The sequence below is a fragment of the Bos javanicus genome, chromosome 9, assembly GCF_032452875.1.
Source record: "Bos javanicus breed banteng chromosome 9, ARS-OSU_banteng_1.0, whole genome shotgun sequence".
Taxonomy (NCBI): domain Eukaryota; kingdom Metazoa; phylum Chordata; class Mammalia; order Artiodactyla; family Bovidae; genus Bos; species Bos javanicus.
Genome location: NC_083876.1, coordinates 22,103,932 through 22,130,598, shown reverse-complemented (window position 1 = coordinate 22,130,598; position 26,667 = coordinate 22,103,932). Strand labels below are relative to the sequence as shown.

At 34.8% G+C, this 26,667-nt stretch overlaps 1 protein-coding gene across 2 annotated transcripts in view; it reads left to right on the top strand.

Moving 5' to 3' along the window:
* IBTK (inhibitor of Bruton tyrosine kinase) overlaps window positions 1-26,667 on the top strand; it is a 94,961-nt gene that overhangs the window by 19,262 nt on the left and 49,032 nt on the right. Inside the window, exons 4-16 of one of the 2 annotated variants that reach the window (XM_061427292.1) lie at window positions 2,654-2,778; window positions 6,879-6,989; window positions 8,599-8,769; window positions 10,635-10,752; window positions 10,842-11,022; window positions 12,996-13,119; window positions 15,591-15,768; window positions 18,580-18,754; window positions 20,001-20,600; window positions 21,576-21,662; window positions 22,479-22,561; window positions 22,645-22,682; window positions 23,119-23,215. In XM_061427292.1, the coding sequence (XP_061283276.1) occupies window positions 2,654-2,778; window positions 6,879-6,989; window positions 8,599-8,769; window positions 10,635-10,752; window positions 10,842-11,022; window positions 12,996-13,119; window positions 15,591-15,768; window positions 18,580-18,754; window positions 20,001-20,600; window positions 21,576-21,662; window positions 22,479-22,561; window positions 22,645-22,682; window positions 23,119-23,215 (2,088 nt within the window). Of the gene's footprint in view, window positions 1-2,653; window positions 2,779-6,878; window positions 6,990-8,598; window positions 8,770-10,634; window positions 10,753-10,841; window positions 11,023-12,995; window positions 13,120-15,590; window positions 15,769-18,576; window positions 18,755-20,000; window positions 20,601-21,575; window positions 21,663-22,478; window positions 22,562-22,644; window positions 22,683-23,118; window positions 23,216-26,667 lie in introns of both variants that reach the window. The other variant, XM_061427291.1, reaches the window with a different exon arrangement.

The window sequence follows — 26,667 nt, the reverse complement described above, 5'->3', positions numbered from 1 at the left end:
GATAGCAAGGAGAGATAGGAAAGCCTTCCTCAGCGATCAATGCAAAGAAATAGAGGAAAACAATAGAATGGGAAAGACTAGAAATCTCTTCAAGAAAATTAGAGATACCAAGGGAACATTTCATGCAAAGATGGGCACAATAAAGGACAGAAATGGTATGGACTTAACAGAAGCAGAAGATATTAAGAAGAGGTGTCAAGAATACACAGATGAACTATACAAAAAGATCTTCATGATCCAGATAATCACGATGGTATGATCACTCACCTAGAGCTAGACATCTTGGAATGCAGAGTCAAGTGGGCCTTAGGAAGCATCACTACAAACAAAGCCTAGTGGAGGTGATGGAATTCCAGCTGAGCTACTTCAAATTTTAAAAGATGATGCTGTTAAACTGCTGCCCTGAAGCAAATTTGGAAAACTCAGCAGTGGCCACAGGACTGGAAAAGGTCAGTTTTCATTGCAGTCCCAAAGAAAGGCAATGCCAAAGAATGTGCAAACTACTGCACAATTGCACTCATCTAACATACTAGCAAAGTAATGCTCAAAATTCTCCAAGTTAGACTTCAACAGTATGTGAACTTCCAGATGTTCAAGCTAAATTTAGAAAAGGCAGAGGAACCAGAGATCAAATTGCCAACATCCATTGAATCATAGAAAAGACAGTTCCAGAAGAACATCTACTTCTGCTTCATTGACTACACTAAAGCTTTTGACTATGTGAATGACAACAAACTGGAAAATTCTGAAAGAGATCGGAATACCAGACCATGTTGCCTGCCTCCTGAGAAACCTGTATGCAGGTCAAGAAGCAACAGTAAAAGCTGGACATGGAACAATGAACTGGTTCCAAATTGGGAAAGGAGCACATCAAGGCTGTATAGTGTCGCCTTGCTTATTTAACTTCTGTGCAGAGTATATCATGTGAAATACCAGGCTGGATGAAGCACAAGTTGGAATCAAGATTGCAGAGAGAAATAACAATAACCTCAGATACGCAGATGACACCACCCTTAGGGCAGAAAGTGAAGAAGAACTAAAGAGCCTCTTGATGAAAGTGAAAGAGGAGAGTGAAAACGTTGGCTTAAAACTCAACATTCACAAAGCTAAGATCATTACATCCGGTCCCATCACTTCATGGCAAAAAAATGGGGAAACCATGGAAACAGTGACAGACTTTATTTTCTCAGCCTCCAAAATCACTGCAGATGGTGACTGCAGCCATGAAATGAAAAGACGCTTGCTCCTTGGAAGAAAAGCTATAACCAACCTAGACAGTGTATTAAAAAGCAGAGACATTACTTTGTCAGCAAAGGTCTGTACAGTCAGTGCTGTAGTTTTTCCAGTAGTCATGTATAGATGTGAGAGTTGGACTATAAAGAAAGCTGAGTGCTGAAGAATTGATGCTTTTGAACTGTGGTGTTGGAGAAGACCCTTGAGATTCCCTTGGACTGCAAGGAGATCCAACCAGTCCATCCTAAAGGAAATCAGTCCTGAATATTCATTGGAAGGACTGATGCTGAAACTGAAGTTCCAGAACTTTTGGCTTCCTTATGCAAGGAGCTGACTGACTCATTAGAAAAGACTTTGCTACTGGGAAAGATTGAAGGCGTGAGGAGAAGGGGACGACAGAGAATGAGATGGTTGGATGGCGTCACCGACTTGATGGACATGAGTTTGAGCAAGCTTCAGGAGCTAGAGAAGGACAGGGAAGCCTGGTGTGCTGCAGTCCGTGGGGTCACAAAGAAGTCAGTCATGATTGTGATTGAACAACAAATAAAGGCAGCTAGAATTATAGCTACTGTAAAGTGATTGATGTCCATTGAGAAAGGACAGCATTTAAGGTCGAAGGGAAAGGAAGTGATTCTTCTATCCACATGCTCATTCTTGTAATGGCACTTATCTTTTCAATTTTTGTGCCCTGTGAGCTTTGTGAATGTAAATTGATTGAAAAGAAGAAGAGATGTAAATGGGGGCACTAGTTAATTTGCATTTTAACTAATGAGCAATCTAGGTAAGGACATGTTCTTCATTTTATTTCTGTCTTGGACACTATATTGCAAGTTACAATTATTATTCTATTCAAGAACTTGATAAGCATTCCAAAATAAAAATGAAGATTTATATCATAATTAGCTGTGATTTTTATCCCATTTTCATTTTTGTTGCCCTAATCCCTAGTGTGATTTTGCATCTATCAAGAGCAAAGTACTGGAAAATAATCCTTACGTAATAATAGAAAATAATACCATGTGCTTCATTTAGAACCTGTATATATGAAACGTTTTAATGATATTCTACATTTAAATAGTTATCTGTAATATTTTCCTGAGAGCTAAGTGAATATGGCAGGTGATATTTTACTCATTTGGCAGTTAAACCTTAGCTGCTAAAGAAACAAGGGTTCAACATGTTAAATTGCCTTCGTTGAGACAGGCCTGTGCTGATTTGGATCTTCTGATTTCTGTTTCTAGAGTGTTATAATAAATTAATAGATGGATAATTTAAAAGAAAATTTTAGTAGTATCTTTCTAAATACGGTAGTTTGGTTTTGGTAAAGAGTCATATTTGAAGTAAATTGATTTGTTCAGTATTAAACACACTGATACTTGTTTGAAATGTGATAGAATATAAAAACTCATTTTCATTTTAGATCCTACAGATGTCTACACTTGGGGAGATAATACAAATTTCACCCTGGGTCATGGAAGCCAGAATAGCAAACATCATCCAGAGTTGGTGGATCTGTTCTCCAGGAGTGGGATTTATATCAAGCAGGTATTTACTAATTCTTTTAAGATTTTGTTAATCATAGTTAGACTGTGTAAAGTATCATAAAACAATGAGATGTTTGTGCGGTATTCTTGCCTGGAGTATTCCATGGACAGAGGTGCCTGGTGGGCTACAGTCCATGGGGTCGCAAGGAGTCAGACACGACTGAATGACTAACACATTCACGTTTGTATAAGGGGCATTAAAAGTTAGAAGGCATTTTACAGATAGTTGGAGAAGGAAATGGCAACCCATTCCAGTGTTCTTGCCTGGAGAGTCCCAGGGACGGAGGAGCCTGGTGGGCTGCCGTCTATGGGGTCGCACAGAGTCGGACACGACTGAGGCGACTTAGCAGCAGCAGTAGCATACAGATAGTAGTTTTTTAAAGGTAGAACTTCTGTTGGATTTTCTAGCTTTTTTTTCCATTTAAAGTTCTTCAAATTGTTTCTCAAGTGAATTTGTTGTTGAAACTCAATTTGTTATTAGTTTTAGGTAAGTGAACCTGAGTTGTTAAATATAAGTAACTGTAAAATTTTAATTGATAATTGTAAAGGTTTTGCCTTTGTCCTTATGTCATAATCCTGGCTGTCTCCCTCTTCAGTGGATTTTGGTACTATTGACCCACTCATCTTTTTCTATAACGCTCTGTGTGTGTGTGTCTCTGTGTGTATAATGCATATCTAGCCTCAATGTTTCTTCCTCTTGAGCTTCATTTCTGTTGCACTCTGGATAGTCTTCAAAGTTTTTAAGTTTAACTAAAGTGTTAATTTTGCCACTAAACAACCTCTACTTAATAATTTTTAAAGCTATAAATCTCATTTTCTAAATCCGAAAATTACACCTCAGAATATGTCTGCTGAGTCCTTTTCTTCATTTTTTCCCCTGATGTAATCATAACTGTCATCCCCTTTTATTCCCCCAATTATTTGGATGATAAATTATATAGCCACCATATTTAGGGTCTCAGGAACAGGGGAGCCTGGTGGGCTACCGTCTATGGGGTTTCACAGAGTTGGACATGACTGAAGTGACTTAGCAGCAGCAGCAGCAGCAGGACACTGTTTTTCACACCAGAAGTCACTAATGTATCACGATTAGCAATTTAAAAAACGTAATAGAGTTAAACCCAAGAGAATATTAAAATTTGAGAGGGCAAGAATAGGAGCCCACATGAGAATAAAGAGTGACGAAAGAAGTAGAGAGTAGAGTGGTGTCCTGAAAGCTTAGAAAGGCACCTGTTTTCCTTTTCTGACTTGGTACAAGATACAGTCAGATTGGGTGAGGGGAGGTTTTTCAGGAGCAGAGATTTTTATGCAAATGTGAAGGAGCAATGGAGGCATCAGGGGTAATGGGGCTGTCTACATAACCAGGCACTCAGTAAATAGTGCCAAATACCACCTTCCTTCCTCTCAAACCTATCCAGTGTTTGTATTTCAACCCTTATTTTGTGGTTAAAAAAAAATCCTTTACATCCTTAATTTCTTCACAAAGTACTCAGTGTCCTTGTCTTAACTGAAATGAGCTGTGTCTTTGTATATACTGTTTCATCCTTTAACCCTACAAAGTGGAATATGCTCAATTCTTCAGATCAGGTGTCCTGATTCTGGCTAGCCATCTATTAATACAAAGACTTGGAAGGAATTGAGGATGCTGAAAGGACTTGGGACAGACCAGAGTCTTAAGCCTGGGGTCAGAGTCTCTAGAGAATGTGAGGGAAACTGTTAGAGCAGGGCTGGCTGTTCTTTCTCACCTACTTGAAAGCTTTTGGTAGACACTGCTGATCTGGCACCGCACTCCAGTACTCTTGCCTGGAAGATACTATGGACGGAGGAGCCTGGTAGGCTGCAGTCCATGGGGTTGCTAAGAGTCAGATACGACTGAGCGACTTCACTTTCACTTTTCACTTTCATGCATTGGAGAAGGAAATGGCAACCCACTCCAGTGTTCTTGCCTGGAGAATCCCAGGGACGGGGGAGCCTGGTGGGCTGCCATCTATGGGGTCACACAGAGTCGGACACGACTGAAGCGACTTAGCAGCAGCAGCTGATCAATCACAGCGCACACTTCCTCTCCCCTCCTCCTTCAGTCCCACTCTCTTCTTCCCCACCTCTCTGTTTTAAAGTAAATTGGGACAAGTCCTCAGAATTCACCTGTCAGCAGCCACGAATGATTGATCAGAGTTGAGGCACTTAGAAAGGCTCCTGTTTTCCGTTTCTGACTTGGTACAAGATACAGTCAGATTTGGTGAGGTAAGATTTTTCAGGAGCAGAGATTTTTACACAAATGTGCAGGAGTCACGGAGGTATCAGGAAATGGGCTGGTTGACTGTACCTTCTGATTCTAAAATACATAGAAGAATATAGAAGAATTGAGCATATTTCACTTGGTAGGGTTAAGGGTGAAACAGTGTACATGAAGACAAAGCTATATTTCAGTTAAGACGAGGACACTTAAGTATTTTGTGAAGAAATTAAGGACGTAAGGATTTTTTTGTTTTAACCACAAAATAAGGGTTGAAACACAAACACTGTGGATAGGTTTGAGAGGAAAGTAGTGTAAATTAGTAAGAAAAAAGGAAACAAGTGTTTGGCACTATTTACTGAGTGCCTGGTTATGTAGAGAGCTCCATTACTCACTGAAAAATAGCTGATTCTGTTGTACCAGATGAATTGACTGCTGTGGACAGAGATTATTGTTATTAGCATAATATATTCCTGATAATTAAGGTGAAAATCCATGATCAGTTGCCTCTTTAAAAAATTCAAAGGTTTTAAAGTTGAAGGTCTTATACTCTGGCGTTGGTTGTTTGATGTTGTTGTTAGTTGTTAAGCTGTGTGTGACTCTTTTGAGACCCTGTCAACCGTAGCCCGCCAGGTTCCTCTCTGTCCATGGGATTTGCCATACAAGAGTATTGGAGTGGGTTGCCATTTCCTTCTCCAGGGGTACTTTCTTACCCAGGGATTGAACCCTGCATTGGCAGGCAGATTCTTTGCCACTGAGCCACCAAGGAAGCTGAAGTTGGAAATTATAGAGGCGCTCTAATGTTGAATATAGGATTGAACAAAATGTATTCTAGTTTCATAAAATAATATTTCCTTTACAGATTTTAACTTTGTATTACAAATTTGAATACAATTTTCATAAAATAATATTTCCTTTACAGATTTTAATTTTGTATTACAAATTTGAATACAGTTTTTTATTTTTAGACCTTCTAGATGTTTGTGGTACAGCTAAATAAATGACTTTTTTGCTTTAATCAAAGACCCAGAGTCTTTGATAAACTTTCTTCTGTAAAAAACACGTTCTATAAAAAAGTATTTACAGAACTTGCCAAGTGGTTAAGGATATGTGTAAATAGCACTTGCAGTTCAGCTTATAATATTCTTATAAACAATTCTAGGATTTTTAAATTTCTTAATCCTTTTTTAATGTCCTAAGTTAGAAATATTTATGGATAGCATAAGAAACACAAATGCAAATTTTTTAAAGATAAAAGGATTTTTAAATAGTATTTAGGTAAAATGAGTGTACTGATGATGCCTTGAAAAAAGCTTGAAAATCAGTATAAATTATTTAAAGCCTTGTAATGATATTAAAGATATATTAAACATTTCAGAGATATGAAAAGGACATACTGTTTACCCACCACTGCCTCCATATAGGTGATATTGAAAAAATATTCTTACAGCATTTCTACTATTTTCTTTAGTAGTGTATCAATATTTGGTAATCTTTATACTTCATATTTAATTCTGTTCACTTCTTGTTGTGTGGGATTTTATGAAATTGGAAAACAATTGGTTACTTTTTGTATTTTCCTTTGTTTAGTCTCTTCTTGGTTACACGTGCTTAATTCCTTCTAAATTTATTTTTTTTCCCATCTTTCGGTGTTTTTAGACATAGTTTTAATATAGACCAGTATATATTTTAAATTTTTATTTCAGAAAATTTTAAACATGTACGGAGTAGAGATAATAGTATAATGAATTCTGATGTACCCATTATCTAGCTTAAACAATTAGTAATATTCTGTTATTTCTTTTTATAAAATAAAGGATATTTTATACAGAGACATTTAATAATATTCTCTTGTTTTCCTGTAGGTGGTGCTTTGTAAATTTCACTCAGTGTTTCTGTCTCAGAAAGGGCAGGTTTACACCTGTGGTCATGGTCCTGGAGGACGATTGGGCCATGGAGATGAGCAGACATGCTTGGTAATTGAAATGTCTCTATACAGTTTAGGTAACTTTGGTAAAATTTGATAGATTGGAAGCTTCACTTAACTAAATTTTTTTTTTTTAACTAACTGAAAGGAGAAAATAGTATACCAACTGATAATTGATTTTAAAAGATCAGTTACTTTCCTGGTATATTGTGTTTAAAATAAAGATATTTATTTAAAATAAATATGTAAAATTCTAAAGCATCAAAAAATTTTTTCTTATAGGAAGTATTGAGTCGGGAGATATAGTATATAAATAAGCTTTAAAATATTTCCATAGTTGAAGTTTTAAAAGTAGTTTACTAATTGTAAAACATTTTTCCTGTTGTAGTCCAGGATTTATTCATTTTTAACTTCTCATTAAGGTATTTGTGGTCTAAAAATTGAGCCAATATTTTCATTATATAATCACAAAATTGAGTCAGCTACTGAAACTTAGTGCTAATTGGGAAAACCTAATAATCATTACATTCAGGAAAATACCTTACTAGTTTATTTTTAAGTAATTTTTTTTTTGAGGGGACGGCTGGCATATTCATCGATTAAGAGGTCTTTAAAAAGGAGAGAGAGCTATAATAATTGCTTCTATTATTTGAAGGGTATATTATGTGCTAGGCATTGTTTATGCTTTCCATTTAGTATTGTTACCTTGATTTAAGCCTTAAACAGCCTTGTGAAGTTATAGCCTTATTATCCTCATTTTATACATAATGACAATAGTAATAATAGTACTCATTTATCAGTTGTTTACTCTGAGCCAGAGATGGTTGTTTTGCACTTACCAACTCATTTACTCCTTATATTGATCTTATTATCATCCAAAATACTATTATTATTTTGCATTCAGATGAAGAAAATGAGAGAAGTTAAGAGATTCCTTTGATATCAAATAGCTGGTAAATGCAGAGAAGGCAATGGCACCCCACTCCAGTACTTTTTCTTGCCTGGAAAATCCCACGGACAGAGGAGCCTGGTAGGCTGCAGTCCATGGGGTCGCTAAGAGTCGGACACGACTGAGCGACTTCACTTTCACTTTTCACTTTCATGCATTGGAGAAGGAAATGGCAAGCCACTCCAGTGTTCTTGCCTGGAGAATCCCAGGGACAGAGGAGCTTGCTGGGCTTCCGTCTATGGGGTCGCACAGAGTCAGATATGACTGAAGTGACTTAGCAGTAGCAGCAGCACCTGGTAAATGGCTGGATTAAGATTTGAACCCAGAAGAGATGACTTTAAAGGAATATAATATTGTTTGGTTTTCATTGAAGGGCTGTGTTGATTCCTGTATTTTCATTTATTGCTTCACTCCACCAGTGAATACTTTGGTTAAAGAACACCCTTTGTTCAGACCAAACAAATTTGCACTTGGTGTACGATGTATGATAAGGGCTCAAAATCATTTATCGAATCCAGTTGTTTTATTAAAATGTCTTACTGGGATTTTGTATTTTATTTATAAAGCAATGCCCATGTCCTATTAAATTTATCCCCCTCCTTCAGCCATATAGCAGTCATGTCATTTGGGATATAATATCCTCAGATTCTATTTGTATATTTTATATAAATGGTTAATGTAATATTTCAAAGTTAATTTTATTTTGTAGGTCCCTAGGCTTGTGGAAGGACTGAGTGGTCATAATTGTTCTCAAGTAGCGGCTGCTAAGGATCATACTGTTGTATTAACTGAAGATGGATGTGTTTATACATTTGGTCTAAATATTTTTCATCAATTAGGACTCATTCCTCCGCCTTCCAGTTGTAATGTACCCAGACAGGTAAACTTTTCTTTTTTAAACAATAATGTGACCATTGCCATAAAACCTATATGGACAAAAAGATAGAAGGTGTTGATAAGAGCAACTTATTTTACCTATAGTCAATGGTATATGTTTCTTCAATGGTATATATTTTATTTTTCACAGGAGAAATTGAGCATAGTACAAATTAAAATTTGTTTGGAGTGAGAAAGAAGGAAAGCACTTGGGATATTAGGCAGCAAACTGCCTTTGATTCAAATTACAAGTGGTCACAAGCAGAGGGGGATCCAGATATTTTACAGAGGAGGATCCAGATATTTTGCGGAGGGGGATCCAGATATTTGGGGTTTGAAGCTTAATTTTGAGGCCCTCCTTAAAAAAAAAAACACACGAATTTTTTATAAGTTAAAAATGGGCCATGCACATGAGGTCCCCAGAAGCTTAAGCTTATTGGCTTCATGGTCAATCTGTCTCGGTGCAGAAGTCACACCTGGCAAGTCTATTTGAGGGAACATAAGCCTGAAAGCCACTGTTCTGTGTTCTGTTGTCCCTTTTTCTGTTGTACAACTACCAGCAGAAGGTGGCCTTTCCTCAGCTTCAGGGACCTAGTACACAGGACCTCAGGGCTGGGGCTTTAAATTAATATATTACTAGAATCATCTACTGGGGAAGGAAATGGCAGCCCACTCCAGTATTCTGGCCTGGAGAATCCCGTGGACAGAGGAGCCTGGTGGGCTGCTGTCCATAGCGTCGCACAGAGTCCAACACGACTGAAACAACTTAGCATGCATGCATGCATTGGAGAAGGGATTGGCAACCCACTCTACTGTTCTTGCCTGGAGAATCTCAGGGACAGAGGAGCCTAGTGGCTGCTGTCTATGGGGTCTCACAGAGTCGGACACGACTTAAGCGACTTAGCAGCAGCAGCAGCAGCAGAATCATCTATAACGTGTGTTTTCAACTCATAAAATTTTGCATTCTGGTATTAAAATTCTTCATTGGTTTAATTCTCTGGATTTAAAATGATTATTAGATGATTAGATTAATAATAATCAATTATTAAATGATTATTTAAAATGATTATTAATAAAGCTTTAAAATCCAATGCTTTTACATTCTGGATGGCTAGTGAATCAATAGTAATTACTCCAAGATAATTAGAGGTAGTTTCCGATCTGTGGTACTTCTTAGAAGATCCATTTTCCTCAACCAACTATGGAATGTGTAGATATTTAATCATTTTTTAGACTTCTTTAGGAATGGTAGCTTTTACTCACAATTTCATTCTCTTTGTCTGGCTGTCTTGGAGCTCTGGGTTGTTACAGACATATCCAGTGTTCTTAAGTGAGGGCAGATTTGTGCCCCAGAGCCATTTGGCAATGTCTAGAGACAGTTTTAGTTGTTACAACTGGGGGGTAGGGGTGGGGTTAGTGGTACTGACATCTGGTGGACAGAGGCCAGGGATGCTGCCAAACCTCCTATGACACAGTCCCCCACAACAACCATCTGGTTCAAAATGTTAGCAGTGTTACTGTTAAGAGACTCAGGATATGTCAAATGTAAAAGTACCATGTTTTCTAATAAGAACCAGAATGCCTGTTGTGTATATTGCTTGTTAACAAAAGTTTAATGGTTTGTGTAAAGTTTTTTATATGTTAAAACTGCTGATTTAAGGTGGCTGCATCAAAATGTCTTATGTTCTAAGAGGAGTTGGGGTCAGTATTAGTGCTGAGATCTATTGGTGATGACTGTCTTTAGTACATGAAGGGGTTACTGGCAGCAAGTATGCCCTGTATTTGCTACCCTGGTCTGCTAGATCTTGTGCAAAATTCCGTTAGTTTATAGATACATAATAAACTGAAGCCTTACTTGTCTTTGAATAGATGCAGGCAAAGTATCTGAAAGGAAGGACAATCATTGGAGTAGCAGCTGGCAGGTTTCATACTGTGCTGTGGACTAGAGAGGCTGTTTACACTATGGGACTAAATGGTGGACAACTGGGTAAGAAATCCAGGATGACAATATCTGAAAAATAAATTGTGTTCTTAAAACGGATATTTTGTGATTTGTTTGCTTATGTAATTTTTTAGGTTATTTACTAGATCCCAATGGAGAAAAGTGTGTAACTGCTCCTCGTCAAGTCTCTGCCCTTCATCATAAGGACATCACTCTGTCTTTGGTTGCTGCTAGTGATGGGGCTACTGTCTGTGTTACCACAAAGGGAGATATTTACTTACTTGCAGACTATCAGTGCAAGAAGCTGGCTTCTAAGTATGTATATTTCTGTGAAAGAAACATACCTTAATAATTCAGCTCTTCCAGCAAATATCTGAGTTTCAGCTTTATGTTATTCTCTGATGTGTCAAATGGGAACACTGAATTGCCTAAGATGATAATCTTAATCTTTTGGCAAATGTTCAGTAAATATATGTAAAAGTTCTTTGTAGGGTTGTAAAGAGTATTTCTGAATTAAGATAACATATGGTTAAATATGACCTATAAGTTTCCCTTTTTTATGCTTTAGGTGCACAGAAATAGATTAATCATAATTCTTGGTTTGTGACGCAATCATCTTTGGTTCATGTATAGCCTTTATATATTACACATTTATTTTAAAACATTGTTAATCATATTCTGTACCCTCTGCTCAGTCCAAGTATTTATACCTAATTGGTGTATTTTTATATTTTTGTATAGCCAGTTTTTATCTGATAACATATTATAGTAGCATGTGGTAAACAAGTAGTTGGCTGTCTAATCAAAAAGTCAATTAAAGCAGGGAATTATAAAACTTAAGGTTTAAGTATAAATGAGTCAGCTGGAGTTCTGTCTTTTGTGCATAAACCATATTTGCAATATGTTCTCTCTTCATTTTGAACGACTTAAGGAGCAAGTGCTTAAAAAACAATTATGAAGTAAGTTAAGGGCAGAATCCTATATTTTTCATACATTTTCAGTATTTAATATAGTTGCTTAATCTATATCTGATTTGACAGTAATTTTTTGCCTGTCATATTTGTTGCGTCATTTTAAAGTATTATGCTTTTATAGAAAGTGTTCTTCTCAGACTACTATTTTGTTGGTTTTACATATTTCATTATAAGTGTAGTAATAAATACAAGTAGGGAAATAGATCTTTGAACAGATACAGTAGCTCAGTTAGTGGGAGTAGGCGTGTGTAGGAATTCTAGAGAGTAGCCATCCAACTTTTAAAGTAATCAGGGATTTGAACTGAAATGCAACAGAATGTGCTTTTGCTAATGTCAGTGAGATGGTAACTTCATGAACAGATACCATTATGAACAGAAGATGTCAACCGTCAATACACACAACTTATCTTCTGTGTGTAACAGTTGGAAAGTTACCAATTGTAAGGTCATATTTCAGTTATAAAAATATGAAAATGTGATCAAACATGTTTCTTAGAACTGAGTTATGTAGGTTTCTTTCTGAGCATGAGATGATTTATGGAATGTAAGAATTTGTTTTTGCTTTGCATTTATAAAACTTAACCTGACAACATTAAGTTACATAAATATGTTACATCCAAGTTTTGCCTAAGAAAATTCTTTTGTTACAGAGTAGTAATTTTGAAAAGAAAAACATTTAAAAATATTTAAAAATTTTTATTTTATTTTTTTAAAATAAAATATAAAAATATATTATAAGTTAAAATGTTAAAATATTTTTAAACATTTAAAAATATCTGAAAGAGAGGACAGTCATTGGAGTAGTAGCAGCCGGGTTTCACACAGTGCCATAGGCATCACATGTGTACATATGATGAAATGTGTAATGAATTGACTAGTGGATGGGTTATTAAATTAGCAATACTAATTATTTTTATAGTAGCTGTATCTATTTAAAGTTGTCCATATTTGAAATAAGGATTTCTGTTTCGTTTTGAGGTTTAAATTTTTTCTGTTAAGAATGCAGATAATATATAGGAGCTTTTTCATTTTACCAGTTATTTAATCTGGGCAGAATGTGTATGTTAGCACATGGGGTTTTAGATATATAGGGTGTATATCTGAGTAGGTAGCAACTTGCCATAGAAAGAAATGGTCATTGTGTAGGGGAAACTCATAAAAGGAGGGACTAAGGATACCAAAGGTCAAATCACCTTACTTACTTTATCTTTCACAGCAATCACCCTAAATTATTGTTTGATAGTAATTTATTTAAAATTGAGCTTGTATAGTATAGCAAACATATTCATCTAGAATTTTTTTTTTTTCATTCAGACAACTGAACTTGAAAAAGGTTCTTGTATCTGGGGGGCATATGGAATACAAAGTTGATCCTGAACATTTGAAAGAAAATGGGGGTCAGAAAATTTGCATTCTTGCAATGGATGGAGCTGGAAGGGTGAGTATATATTTATGCAAAAGCTTAGTAATCTTGTTCTCAGTTGACAGCTGTAGAGGACCTGATAATGTAAAACTGTGTTGCTATGATAGGGATTCCTGCTGACTTGTTTCCCTACTTGTTTTTGTCCCTACTTGTTTTTGATGTCCAATACTAATTGGTTTGAAATAGTAATTGGTATTTCAAAGAAAGTATGACATTTCAGGTTGCATAGTACTGCCTTGTTAAACTGTAGTTTAAAATTTCATTTGTTGTGTTTAAAATAGAAGTAAGGGATTTGATGAGTTATTTGATATATACACCAAGTATTCAAAAATGATATTGAATTATATAGATATGAGGTATATAACTACTCTTTTAAAAAGGTAAAAAACTAAGCTGGCAGTATTAAAAATACATAATCAGAAATTTTCTCTCAAATTTGATCTTAAATGTACACAAAATATTATATATACCGAGATTATAACTGTCATATAGAAAATATATGTATTTCTGGATCTCTATATAAAGAATCTCTGGGACTTCCCTGGCAGTCAAGTGGTTAAGACTCAACAGTCCCAGTGCTGGGAGCATAGGTTTGATCCCTGGTCAGGGAACTAATGGCACCCCACTCCAGTACTCTTGCCTGGAAAATCCCATGGACGGAGGAGCCTGGTAGGCTGCAGTCCATGGGGTCGATAAAAGTCGGACATGACTGAGCGACTTCACTTTCACTTTTCACTTTCATGCATTGGAGAAGGAAATAGCAACCCACTCCAGCGTTCTTGCCTGGAGAATCCCAGGGATTGGGGAGCCTGATGGGCTGCTGTCTGTGGGGTCGCACAGAGTCAGACATGACTGAAGTGACTCAGCAGCAGGGAACTAAGATCCTGTGTGCCACCTAGTGCAGCCAAAAAAAAAAGCCTCTCGTCTCTTTTCATTTAAGTAAATAGAGTTATAATTTTCATTTCTTTGATAAAATTGTCAATTAAAAATATGTATTATACATTAGCGGAGAAGGCAATGGCACCCGACTCCAGTACTCTTGCCTGGAAAATCCCATGGACGGAGGAGCCTGGTGGGCTACAGTCCATGGGGTCCCTGAGGTTCGGACACGACTGAGCGACTTCACTTTCACTTTTCACTTTCATGCATTGGAGAAGGAAATGGCAAGCCACTCCAGTGTTCTTGCCTGGAGAATCCCAGGGACGGGGGAGCCTGGTGGGCTGCCGTCTATGGGGTCGCACAGAGTCGGACACGACTGAAGTGACTTAGCATAGCATTATACATTAGAAACACTGAATAAGTTTTACACTGTGACTGGAAAAACCGATTGCTATCTGCTTTTTGTTTATAAAATAAAAATATACAATAAGTGTATTGAGGTTTTATAAATTGCTATAAAAATTGACATTTTAGAAACTGAAGAATTAATCATAAAACTCCACCTACTGGTACATTATAGGAATAAATCTTCTGTGATTGATCATTTTATTTGAGGGAACTATCTTTAAGAATTAGAGATCTAATTTGTAGTAAAAGAAGGAAGCAGAGGCATAGAATTACATTTAAAAAGTTGAATATTAAAAACATTTGACTTTGGGATATAGTTCATGTACAGTAATAGAGATCTAGCTTGTTTATACATGTGGATACTTACTTCCTGTAAAATTAATAACTTTAAAAATGACAGGACAAGCTCTGATAGTATCAGCTGATCAGTACAGTCTATATTTTGTGTACATAACTTGAGTGACCTTGGCAGATACCATTCTGTGCTTTAAGATTCTTAATTATGAGGAGATTGAGCTTTTCAAGATCAGTAGTAGTAATTTTTCAAATGAAATCGTGCTTGGAATGCCTGTCTATGGTGTAGATGAAAAAAAGGTTTGCTGCTCTAGGTAGAGCTGGATTGGAAAGCCCAGCGCCTGGTCTCTTGTCATTCTCAGTCCTCGAGTAGCAGCCCCTTGGCCATTTCTCGGGAGCACTAAGGCTGACAGAACGATGTGGAAGCTGCTGAATTCTGTGATGATTGTTCTGTCTCTGAGATTTTGTTTTACTTGAGTTGTGTAGACATCTTTTTTTGTTCCCCTTGAGAGTAAAGTTCGGATTTTTGTAGGGTGGTTTTCATTCTTCTTGTAAATATTACTCTTAAGTCTGACATTCAAGTTTTAGCATTAAGAATTTGGTTTTCTTTAGCATATTGTATGCTAAACATTGTAGTATATGTTTGCTCCACATGAGTAACACTGAACATTACTTCTTAAGAGAAGTGTCTTTGAAACATTTTTAATGCTTCATGTTTGCTTGATGTATTTTCTGAAAGATACACCATCATGGCTTTTATATATATATATCTTATACTATGGAAAAATGAACATTGGAGCATACTGAGAGCTCTTAGTTTTTGAGATAAGATCTGTTGATTTCATTTTTTGGTTGTTCAGATGCTATATTGCTTTCTGTTCCACTGTAATTTGGTTTTATCTTAGGTATTTTGCTGGAGATCTGTCAACAGTTCTATGAAGCAGTGTCGATGGGCTTATCCACGCCAAGTCTTCATTTCTGATATTGCTTTAAGTAGAAATGAAATTCTTTTTGTCACACAAGATGGAGAGGGATTTAGAGGGAAATGGTTTGAAGAAAAAAGAAAGAGTTCTGAAAAGAAAGGTTAGTTCATATATGTAAATGGCATGTAAAAGTACCTTCTGGCTAATGTTTAATTTTGTACTTACTTGTTATTAGGTTTAACTGACAAATGTTACTAGGTTTTACCTCTATATCTCTTCTTTTGATTTTTTGGTTTGTCTGTGTGCAGGTAAACAAAGGGAATTTAATCCACTTAAATCCTAAATTTTCAACCTTATATCTGTTAGTATGCCCTGAAATCATGGTACATTCCCATCAGTAACAGAGGCAGAGTATTGCTAATCTCTAGTCTTGGCTCTAGGGACAGGGCAGTATAAAATTAAAAACAAAAAACAACAAAAAACTTTGGTTTTTTGGTAGATTTGAACAATCTTCCAAATTCCTTTTTATCCCCCTCTCCCCAAAATGAGAATTGAGTGGCTTATGCTTCGGGGGTGTTTTGGGGGGTTTTTTGTTTTGTTTTGTTTTTTGAATATATAAAATGAAACTTTTATAAGGTATTTTAGGATTTAGAGGAAGATTACAGGAAGAATAAGGTTTTAATATTCATTGAGAATTTTAAAACTTACAGGTCGCTTTATTAAACAATTACTGAATAATTGGAGGCAAGTTTTATTCATTTCTTGATGAATATAAAGGAGAGCTTTAAGATGCTAGCATGGAAAATAGGAGTTATTCATTACATTATATAGTTCATTTTTTATTTTCTGACTATGAATTTACAAACTTGTGGATTGCTTAACATTGTTTTTTTTTTAAACTCTAGTAGTAGCTTTTTTCTTTCATCCATAGTTAGTAATCTGTTGATTTTTTTTTTTTTCCTTCCAGAAAAAGTAGAATTCATTGACCTCTTCACATCTCATTCCTTCCACCCTAGCCCAAGTCACATCAAATGGTCACTGGAAAAAATGTTTCCTTTTTTCAACTCGTTTCTTTTTATTTATTCTCTTACCAGAGTGAGCTTTTAAGATCTGATCCCAATTTACCTGTGTTTAAAAACTTTTTGATGGTTTCCTCACTTCTTGAACATGGCCTACAAGGCTCCTGCTCTGACCCTTGTCTGCATCTCTGAATTCCTCTTGAGTTCTCTCCCTCTCATTACCACTCCAGACACTCTGACCTTCAGGTATTCAGTCTTGTCCAGTTGTGGTTAGTCCCAGGGCCTTTTCTGATTTTCACATCTCAGCTTAATTTATGCTTCATCAGAGATGTTTTTACCAATTATTTAAACTTGGTTACCCTGTTTAACTTTTGATGTTCTCTTTGTATTTTTATCTTGTAGCTTATTTTTACTTGTTTTTATATATTTATCTTTGTGATTAATTTTTCTAATGTTGGTCTCCTATCATAAGATGGCAAGGACCATGATATATAGTCATTATATCCTCACAGTGAAATCAAGGTTTCTTTGTAATCATTAGCATTCAGCATATTTCCTTCCCTCATTAAGTCATCTATTGAGTGAACAAATCAGTTATTATATGCTAAAAGATACATAAAGAACATTTATAATTACTCAGGAAATTATAAACATATTCTTCAAAATTATAAAGCCACAAAGGAATGATTTTTGGATAGTTAATTGATTTGTAGTATTTATTTCTTTATAGATTACACAAGTCTGTAAACATTTAAGGTATATTTACTATGTGCTGGATATAGGGCTAGGTTTTAATGATACAAAAATATGTAAGATGGGCCCCTGTTCTCAGACAGTCACAAGTTTGTAGGGGCAATAGATACATTTACAAATATTTGCAGTTCATGGAGACAGATACTAATTTGCACATAATAAGTCTTTTAAGAACATAGAAATTGGAATAACTGAGTGTCAGGAAGATTAGTAAATCCCTGTGAATAAAAGAGAGTGAATTTGAGAGTAACCAGAGGCATTTTGACTTGTGTTGGAGTCCTTAGAATTGTGTCTTAGTCATAATTCGTGGTCTAAAACTGAATTCACGTTCTCATGCTTATGTGTCTGCTTTTCAGTGTTTTTTAAGTAAACGGCTATCTTTCACACCCCATTTTCCCTCACCCTCTATAGCCGATTGGTCACCAAGTTTTGTCACTTCCATCTCAAATATTTTTGAAATCTCCACTTTCTCTAGTTTCTTTGCTACAACCTCAGTCTTAAGTGTTTATTCTTTTTCTCGACTCTTAGTTTTGTCAGTGATCTCTTTGTCTTTATTTACTTTAAACATTTTTCATACTACAGGCAGAAACATTTACTTGCACGCACATGCCATATTTTTCTTTCATATCCTTGATCTGACTTGTACTGATAAAATCATTTGTTTAACATCTGTCTTCTCTGCTTGATTGTATACTCCAAGAGTGTAGAGGCATGCTATCTATCTTGTTTACTACAGTATTACTAGGGCTACACTGAAAAACACTATGTCACCATAGCACATGTGGTCATTCAGATATCTGCTGAATAAATGGAAGGAAGGAGGAGAAGAAGGGAGGAAGCAAATGACATTTTTAATGGAAGCTGAGGAATTTTTAAAGGTAGTATAGACATTGTATTTGCCTTTTAGACAACTTTGGTTGCAGTGTGGAGGACAAAACCATGAGTAACTGAAAAAAAAAGAAAATTAAAAAAAAATCATGAATAATTGAGAATTGACCCACCAAAATTTCTTCTCAGACAAATATATATAGGGTGTAAATTATGTTGAAGAGAGAGAAGATGTAGTTCTTCAAAAGGACTTAACACAGACAAAAGATTTCTCTGTTCTAATTGTTTTTCTATTCCATTTACTCCTAAATCGTTTTAACAGTTTTAATAAAGCCTTGATTAATGAAAGCTTATTTTTTTCTTTTTAGCAGAGATTTTATCAAACCTTCATAATTCCTCACCAGATGTGTCTTGTGTCTCTGATATAAATAGTGTATATGAAAGAATTCGACTTGAGAAACTTACTTTTGCCCATAGAGCTGTTAGTGTCAGCACAGATCCAAGTGGATGCAACTTTGCAGTCTTGCAGTCAGATCCTAAAACAAGGTAAATGTACACTTGTCTATATTAAATTTCATTTTTAGAAGGAACAGTCATTGGGTTTTCTTTTGTTTTCATTAGCTCCTGGTACAAATTTAATTGAATAGCTGTTGTCAAGTCTTGTAGAGACTTCAGACATATAATCCTATTACTAGGTTAACTCAAAGGTGGAATTTGTTCTATTGGAAGTTATGAGTGTTTGTTTTAGCTTGTAAATGGATATTTATTGAAAATATTGAAGGTAATATGTACATAGCACACAGAATTTATTCATGTCTTTGGTACTTCATGATGTCCTGTAGGTTCTCAGATTTTGAGAAATATAAATATTTGTTACATAGTTTACAAAAATTTCTGACCATTGAGTACAGTGGGAAATGATAGACGAGTAGTGTAGAGTCATGTGGAGGGCATTGTGAATCTCAGTGCACATCTTCTGTCACATTAGTACAGAGATGACAGGTTTAAGATAAATATCAAGGGTCTTACTGAAGAGGGTAAAAAGTCCTAGACACAGGATTCCTCCTGGTTTGCCCAGGTCTGTCCCACCTTGAGCACTGAAAGTTTCCTCTCCTGGGAAACTGCTCAGTCCCAGGCAGACCAGGGGAGTTGGTCACCCTACCGAGGAAGAGTGAAACGTACATTGGGAAGGTATGATTGCGTGCTTACAGTTCTGAAAGAACCAGGGGTATGGACTGAGGTATGTGTGTATATTTATCTTTATTTCCTTGAGTTGCTAACTTATTCTGGGATCTGGGACCTAAAGTATTTATTTGCTGTTCTGTATATATTCTCCACTTGTGACATGAAAGAATATAAAACAGGAAAAGGTTGAACACTGTACTGTACTCTTTTTGAATGTTTTTAGTAATACTTTTAAAAATACATTTAAAAAATTTCTCCAAAAGTCATTCCAATTTATGTTCTAGTGTTTCCCTATAGAAACAGAAAACTCTCCTTTCAAAGGAAAACTTAATTCTTATCATGTTAGTTGAGGGGAAATAAAATACATAAAGGAACAGAAAATATTTAAAGGGTATCTAAAATTATTCTTTTGGAAATGTCTTATTCTTATTGGAATAAGATGCAATATTCTTATTGGAAATGTCAAATGAAAGATTTTCTAAGTTTAATAAGTAAAAATGAAATTATACTTTAAGGAAAATTGCCTAGGGATGCTCTTGGTTTTTTGTGTTTTCTTTTTTTTTTTTCATTATTTTGAAGGTAAAAATAATTTTTGTTTCATTTCTAGCCTTTATGAAATTCCAACTGTGTCCTCCTCATCCTTTTTTGAGGAGTTTGGCAAGCTGTTGAGGGAAACGGATGAAATGGACAACATCCATGATGTGACATTTCAAGTTGGCAGTAGACTCTTCCCTGCACATAAATATATTTTGGCAGTGCGTTCTGACTTTTTCCAGAAATTGTTTCTTTCGGATGGTACCGCATTAGACTTCACAGATGTGTACCGGAAAGATGAAGATTCTGCAGGCTGCCATCTCTTTGTGGTAGAGAAGGTTCATCCTGACCTGTTTGAATACCTTTTGCAGTTTATATACACAGATACTTGTGACTTTTTAACTCATGGCTTCAAACCAAGACTAAATTTAAACAGAAAACCAGAAGGATATCCAGGCACTCCAAATTGTCATTCGAATAAAATGAATTCCCATGAAGATAATCAGAAGTCAGCATTTGAAGCTTACAAAAGTAATCAAGCTCATACAATTAGTGAAAAGCAGAAGAGTAAATCCAAATCTTCCAAAAAAGTAAAAAGTGTTGGGGAAGAGGATCCTGTAAAAATGTTGCAAAATGTCGCAAAGAAATTTGGTTTCAGTAATTTAAGTAGTAGGTATGACTCCTCCTTAGTATCTATTCATGTACCTCATTATGCCTTCCTTTTAGAAATTCTGCTTCTTTTTTTTTTTTTTTATCCCTGCTCAGCTTTGCTTTGCTCCTGCTGCTGATCTTGGTCCTTCTCTTCCCCTCCCCACCCATCTCCATCCCCTCCTCCATCCTCTCCTCATCTTCCTTTTCTTTTCTCTTTCCTTCACTTTCCCTCTCTCTCTCCTTTTCTCTCCCCCTCCCCTTTCTGTTTGGATCTGTTTCTTTCTTTTCAGGGACCTGTTTCTCTGTTTTCTACTAAAGCTATCTCTAGGATTCCCTGGATTAAAACATTAAAGGATAGAAAGGCTGTTCATGGATTTGAACTCTCATGGTGTCTCTGTAACAGGGATCTGGAGTGGCAGGCAGTGTCATATTCTAGAAAGAGTACTGTCTTTGGAATTAGACCTATATGTGCCTCTTAGCTCCACTGTAACCAGCCTAGGGCAAATTTCTTACTTCTTGAACCTCAGTTTCTCAGTAGATAAAATGAGAGGGATAATATTTACCTTATGTTATTGGTGTAGTTTGGTCATAAAGCATGTGTACAATGCCTGACAATATTTGTCATATTAACAAACCAGATTTTTTGGAGTTCTCTATTTTTAAGGTATTTATGTTGCCTGTGGCAGTATAACCTTAGTTGCGGGGCAGGAGCCAAGGGAGGAGAGTTTATCATGTTTTCTAATTGAAACCATGAAGGGTTTTGTGTTGTAGCTTTCACTTGTTTTTTTTGTCAGTAATGATGTTTAACACATTTTAAATACTAAGTAAAATTGAAGGACACTGTATGACTGCTTTATCACAGAGTAGGGGTTTGCTGAGATACTCTTCTAGGTGATACAAATTATATAATCATGTTTAGATGCGGGCTCATTTGTTGGATTTTTGTTGTTTTGGTAGGGGAATATAGTCACCAATTGTTACTTTTTATCCTTGATAGGTTAGATGGAGTCAGATATGAAAATGAAGAAATTAGTATCATTGCCAAGAAAACTGGTAGTAAACCAAAGCTAAATCAGAAAAAATGGTAAGTTAGGAAATGAAGATAAACTTTTCATCTCTAGATTTTGGGGCCCTAACTGGAAATAGAGCTCTCTTTATTTATACATGTATGCAGCAAAATGTGTATGTGGATACCCTGTTACCTTTATTAATCTTTTTCATGTCTGGAAATGCTGGAGAATTATTGAGGCAAATGGATAAAATGTTAACTGCTCAGTAAGACATAGAGTTCATTTTTTTTTTTTCTGATTACTCTCTAATAAAGAATTAAAAAAAAATTTCCTAAATTTTGTATTTTTTTAATAAATAGGTAATGATGTTAACCCAGAAACCAAAATAATTATGCCTCTTCTCTTCATCATTATGAAGATTATTTCCTTTAGTATAATTTTGTTCCGTAATAAGTATATTATTCTAAATATGTTTATTATTAAAAGTTTTTATTTTTAGGTATTTGTCTCTTGTAGGTAGAAAATTTTAGAGAAAAACCTGGTTGTATATAGACTGTGCTTAGCACAAAATAGGTTGTACAAATAAGTGAATTAATGACCTTTGACTGTCATGCCCCTTAGTGTCATATTAATCAGCACCTGGCCTGTATTGAAAAAGGAAAATTAGAAGGAAGACTTTTTTGAATATTTGTCTGTACACAGTTCCTTTTACAAATACTATCTTCGTTATAAGGCCTTATTTTTTTCCCTAAAGTGGAAGGAGATAAAATATTTTATTTGTATGTATACCCTCAAGTTGTTTGTTATATGCCACCTTTAATTAGGAGAAAATCAAAAGTTAAGACAAATCCTAAAATTGCTTTTGCTTCAATTAAACTTTTTTTTTCCAGTTCATTTTTATGTGATGTGACCATGAAATCAGTGGATGGAAAGGAATTTCCTTGTCATAAATGTGTTCTTTGTGCTAGACTTGGTAGGTGTACTTTTTGTTGGTTGCAGATTTATTTGTTTTGGTATTGTTGCCTATTCTTAATTGAATTTTTTTTTTTCTTTCAGAATATTTTCATAGTATGCTGAGTAGCTCATGGATTGAGGTAAGATTTAAGTAGAAACCACATAGGCTGCTAATTATGCTTTATATTTTTGGGAAATTATATACTAAAGAAATTTAAAAAAATTTTTAACTCAGTTTTTCTTTTGTATTGACTTTATTTATGCTTAAATTGGCTGGAAAATAGCAGTGTTTTGAAATTAAAGTTGTTGCAAAATAATTACTTAAATGAATTCTCCATTATTGTTTGGAGTTATATTTGCAATACCAGTTTGTTTCTTTTTTCTCAGATTTTCTTGATTCTTTTTCATGTTACAAGGCATTTTAAAATTAAATGTATCTCATTTTAGCTTTGTGTTTTAACATTATATTTTTTTGCATTTGATGTGATTCCTGTTGAAAGTTTTTCATAGTGATCACCTCAATCAGATTGTAGTGTTATTTTGTAGTTGAAAATTAATTGTTTTACTTTTATTTAGGCTTCCAGTTGTGCAGCTCTGGAAATGCCAATACATTCTGACATACTGAAAGTTATTTTGGACTACCTCTATACTGATGAAGCTGTTGTGATAAAAGGTATTAATAAAAGTTAGGACATTTTAGATATTTAAGATACAGTTTAAAAATGATAAAATTACACAAATCTTATTTTCTGCTTTAATTGAATTAATCGACAAAGGCTTAAATTTAGAATAAGCTATACAGATGATTACTAACAGTGAAGGAATGGAATAGAAAATTTTCATTACCTACATGGAAATGAACTCTATAAGAACTGTTAATAATGGTTGAGATTAGATTTAACATTTTCATACCCAGCTACTTTTACATGATTGAGATGAAAAATTGACAACAGAGAGTATATATAGTCTTGATAGATAGTCTACAAAAGTTCTTTCTTGTCTGTTTTTCCCCTCATGTGAATGTGTCTGAAGTATAGACTAATAATTGAACTGAAATTTATAAAGAGATGCATTTATATACTTTGTCAGGAACACACCCGTGTTTTATTTACCAGGTGTCTTTAGTCATAGGAGTGATACACTATGTGTTCTGTTTTTTGTATATACCAAGTTTTCTTAATCAGTTTGTTGATGGACATTTAGGTATTTCTGTACTTTAACTATTGTGAATAATTTTGCAGTGAACATGGGAATGCAGGTGTATCTTCAAAATCCAGATTTCAGTTCCTTTGGCTAAATACTCAAGATTGGGATTACTATATCATATGATAATTCTAGTTTTAATTTTTTGAGAAACTTCCATACTCTTTACATAGTGGCTTTACCAGTTTACACTCCTCTCAACAGAGCACAAGAGTAACCTTTTCTCCATATCTTCACTTGTTACCTTGGTTTTGTTTTTGATAAAAGCCTTCCTAACAGGTATAAGGTGACATCTTCTTGTGGTTTTGATTTGCATTTCTCTGATAAAAAGTGATATTGAGCACCTTTTCATTTACCTTTTGGCCATTTGTATGTCTTCCGTGGACAAATGTCTAAGATCTTTTGCCCATTAAAAATAAAGTTTTTATTTTATATTGTACTATCGTTGATTTATAATGTTGTATTAGTGTCAGGTATACAGCAAACTGAATCAATTATGCATATATATGCATCCTTTTTCAAATTCTTTTCCCATTTAGGTCATTACAGAATATTGAGCAAGATTCCCTGTGCTATACAGTAGGTTCTTGTTGGTTATCTATTTTGAATATGGTAGTATGTATATGTCAATCCCAAACTCCCAATTTATCCTTCACCCCAGTTTTTCCCCTTTGGTAACCAGAAGTTTGTCTTCTAGGTCTGTAGTTTTGTTTTGTTTTGTTTTTGCTATTGAATTTATATGAGTTCCTTATATATTTTGGACATTAATCTCTCATGCTTTGCAGTTGTTTTCTCCCATTCCAAGGTTGCCTTTTCTGTTGACTCTTTGGTGTGATTTTTGGTTTCATGGAACACCACTTGTTTATTTTCGCTTTTGTTACATGTGGTTTTGGTGTTACATCTAAAAAATCATTGCCAAGGCCAGTGTCTAGGAGCTTTTCCTGTTTCTTCTTCTAGGAGTTTTTTGGTTTCAGGTCTTAGATTTAAATCTTTAATCCATTTTGAGTTGATTTTTGTCCAGTTTCATTATTTTGCATGTGGATATTAGTTTTTCTCATATCCTTGACTGAAGAGACTGTCTTTCCCTGTTTTGTATTCTTGACGTTCTTGTCAGAGGTTAATTGGCTGTATACATGAAGGTTTATTTCTGGCCTATTTTGTCTCATTGGTCTACGTGTCTCTTTTTATGCCAGGGTGTTCCTGTATTGATTACTCTAGCTTTGTAATAGGACTCAGAATTTCTGTAATAGAAATCATAAAATATGACAACTCCAGTTTTGTTGAATTTTTTCATATTGCTTTGGCCATTTATGGTCTTCTGTGGTTCCATGTAAGTTTTAGGATTACTTTTTCTGTTTCTATGAAAGGTACCATTGGAACTTTTATAGGATTTCATTGAATATGTAGATTGCTTTGGGTAGAATGGGCATTTTAACAATATCAGTTCTTCTAGCCCATGAACATGAAATATCTTTCCATTTATTTGTATCTTCTTTAATTTGTTTTTTCAATGTTTTGTAGTTTTCAGTATGCAGATCTTTCATTTCCTTGGTTAAATTTATTCCTAAGTCTTTTATTCTTTTTTGATGTGATTGTAAAGTGGATTGATTCTGTAATTTCTCTTTCTCTTAGCTCAATGTTAGTGTATAGAAATGCAACAGGTTTTTGTATATTGATTTTTTTACCCTGCAACTTTATTCATTTATTATTTCTAGTAGTAAAAAATGCCACCAAAATACTATTAGAAATAATAAATGAACAAATTTACAGGGTTAAAAACAAATATACAAAAACCTGTTGCATTTCTAATTTGTTGTCAGTTTTTATTATGAATGTATACTGACTTGCAAAGAGTCGGACACGATTGAGCAACTGAACTGATGTTGAATTTTGTCATGTGCATTTTCTGCAACTATTGAGATGATCATATGATTTTTAACCTCTATTCTGTTAATGTTGTGTATCATCTTTATTGATTTGCACATTTTGAACTATCCGTGCATCACAGGTATAAATCCCACTTGATCATGGTGTATGGTCCTTTTAATATGCTGTTTAATTATGTTTATTGGTACTTTATTGAGGGTTTTTATATATACACTCATCAGGGGTATTGTTCTGTAATTTTCTTGTAGTGAACTTGTCTGTCTTTGGTAGCAGGATAAGGTTGGCCTCATAAAGTGAGTTTGCAAGTGTTCCCCCCCTTTGGTTTTTGGGATTAGTTTAAGAAGGATTTGTGTGTTAATTTTTCTTTAAATATTTGGTAGAATTCACTGATGACACATTCTGTTTTTGAACTTTCTGATTGCTGATTCATTCTCCTTATTCTGTTATTAGTCTGTTCAGATTTTCTATTTTATTATTCAGTTTTGCTGTGTTTCATGTTTCTAGGAACTGATCCATTTCTTCTAGGTTGTCCAGTTCATTAGCATATAGTTATCCATTATAGTCTCTTATGAGCCTTTATATTTCTGTGATATCATTGGTAATGTTTCCTCTTTGATTTGCAATTTTGAGTTTTTTTTTTTAGTCTACTTAAAGGTGTGTTAATTTTCTCTTTTCAAATAAACAACTCTTTGTTGGTCTTTTCTCTTGTTTTTCTAGGGTCTGAATCATTGGTTTCTGCTCTATCTTTAGTATTTCCTTCCTTCTGCCAAGTTTGGGCTTTTTTATTCTTTTTATAGTTCTTTGTTGTGTAAAAACCTTCAAAGGTTGTTCTTTTGAAATCTTTTTTTTAGGGCATTTATCAGTATAACCATCTTTCTTAGAAATTCTTTTGTCCTTTAAATTTTGATATGTTGTGTTTCCCATTTTCCTTTGACTCAAGGTATTTTCTTTGCTTTCTCTTTCTTCTTTGACTTCCTGATTATTCAAGACCATTTGTGAATTTTCCAGTTTCTTTCCTATTTTTCTAATTTTATG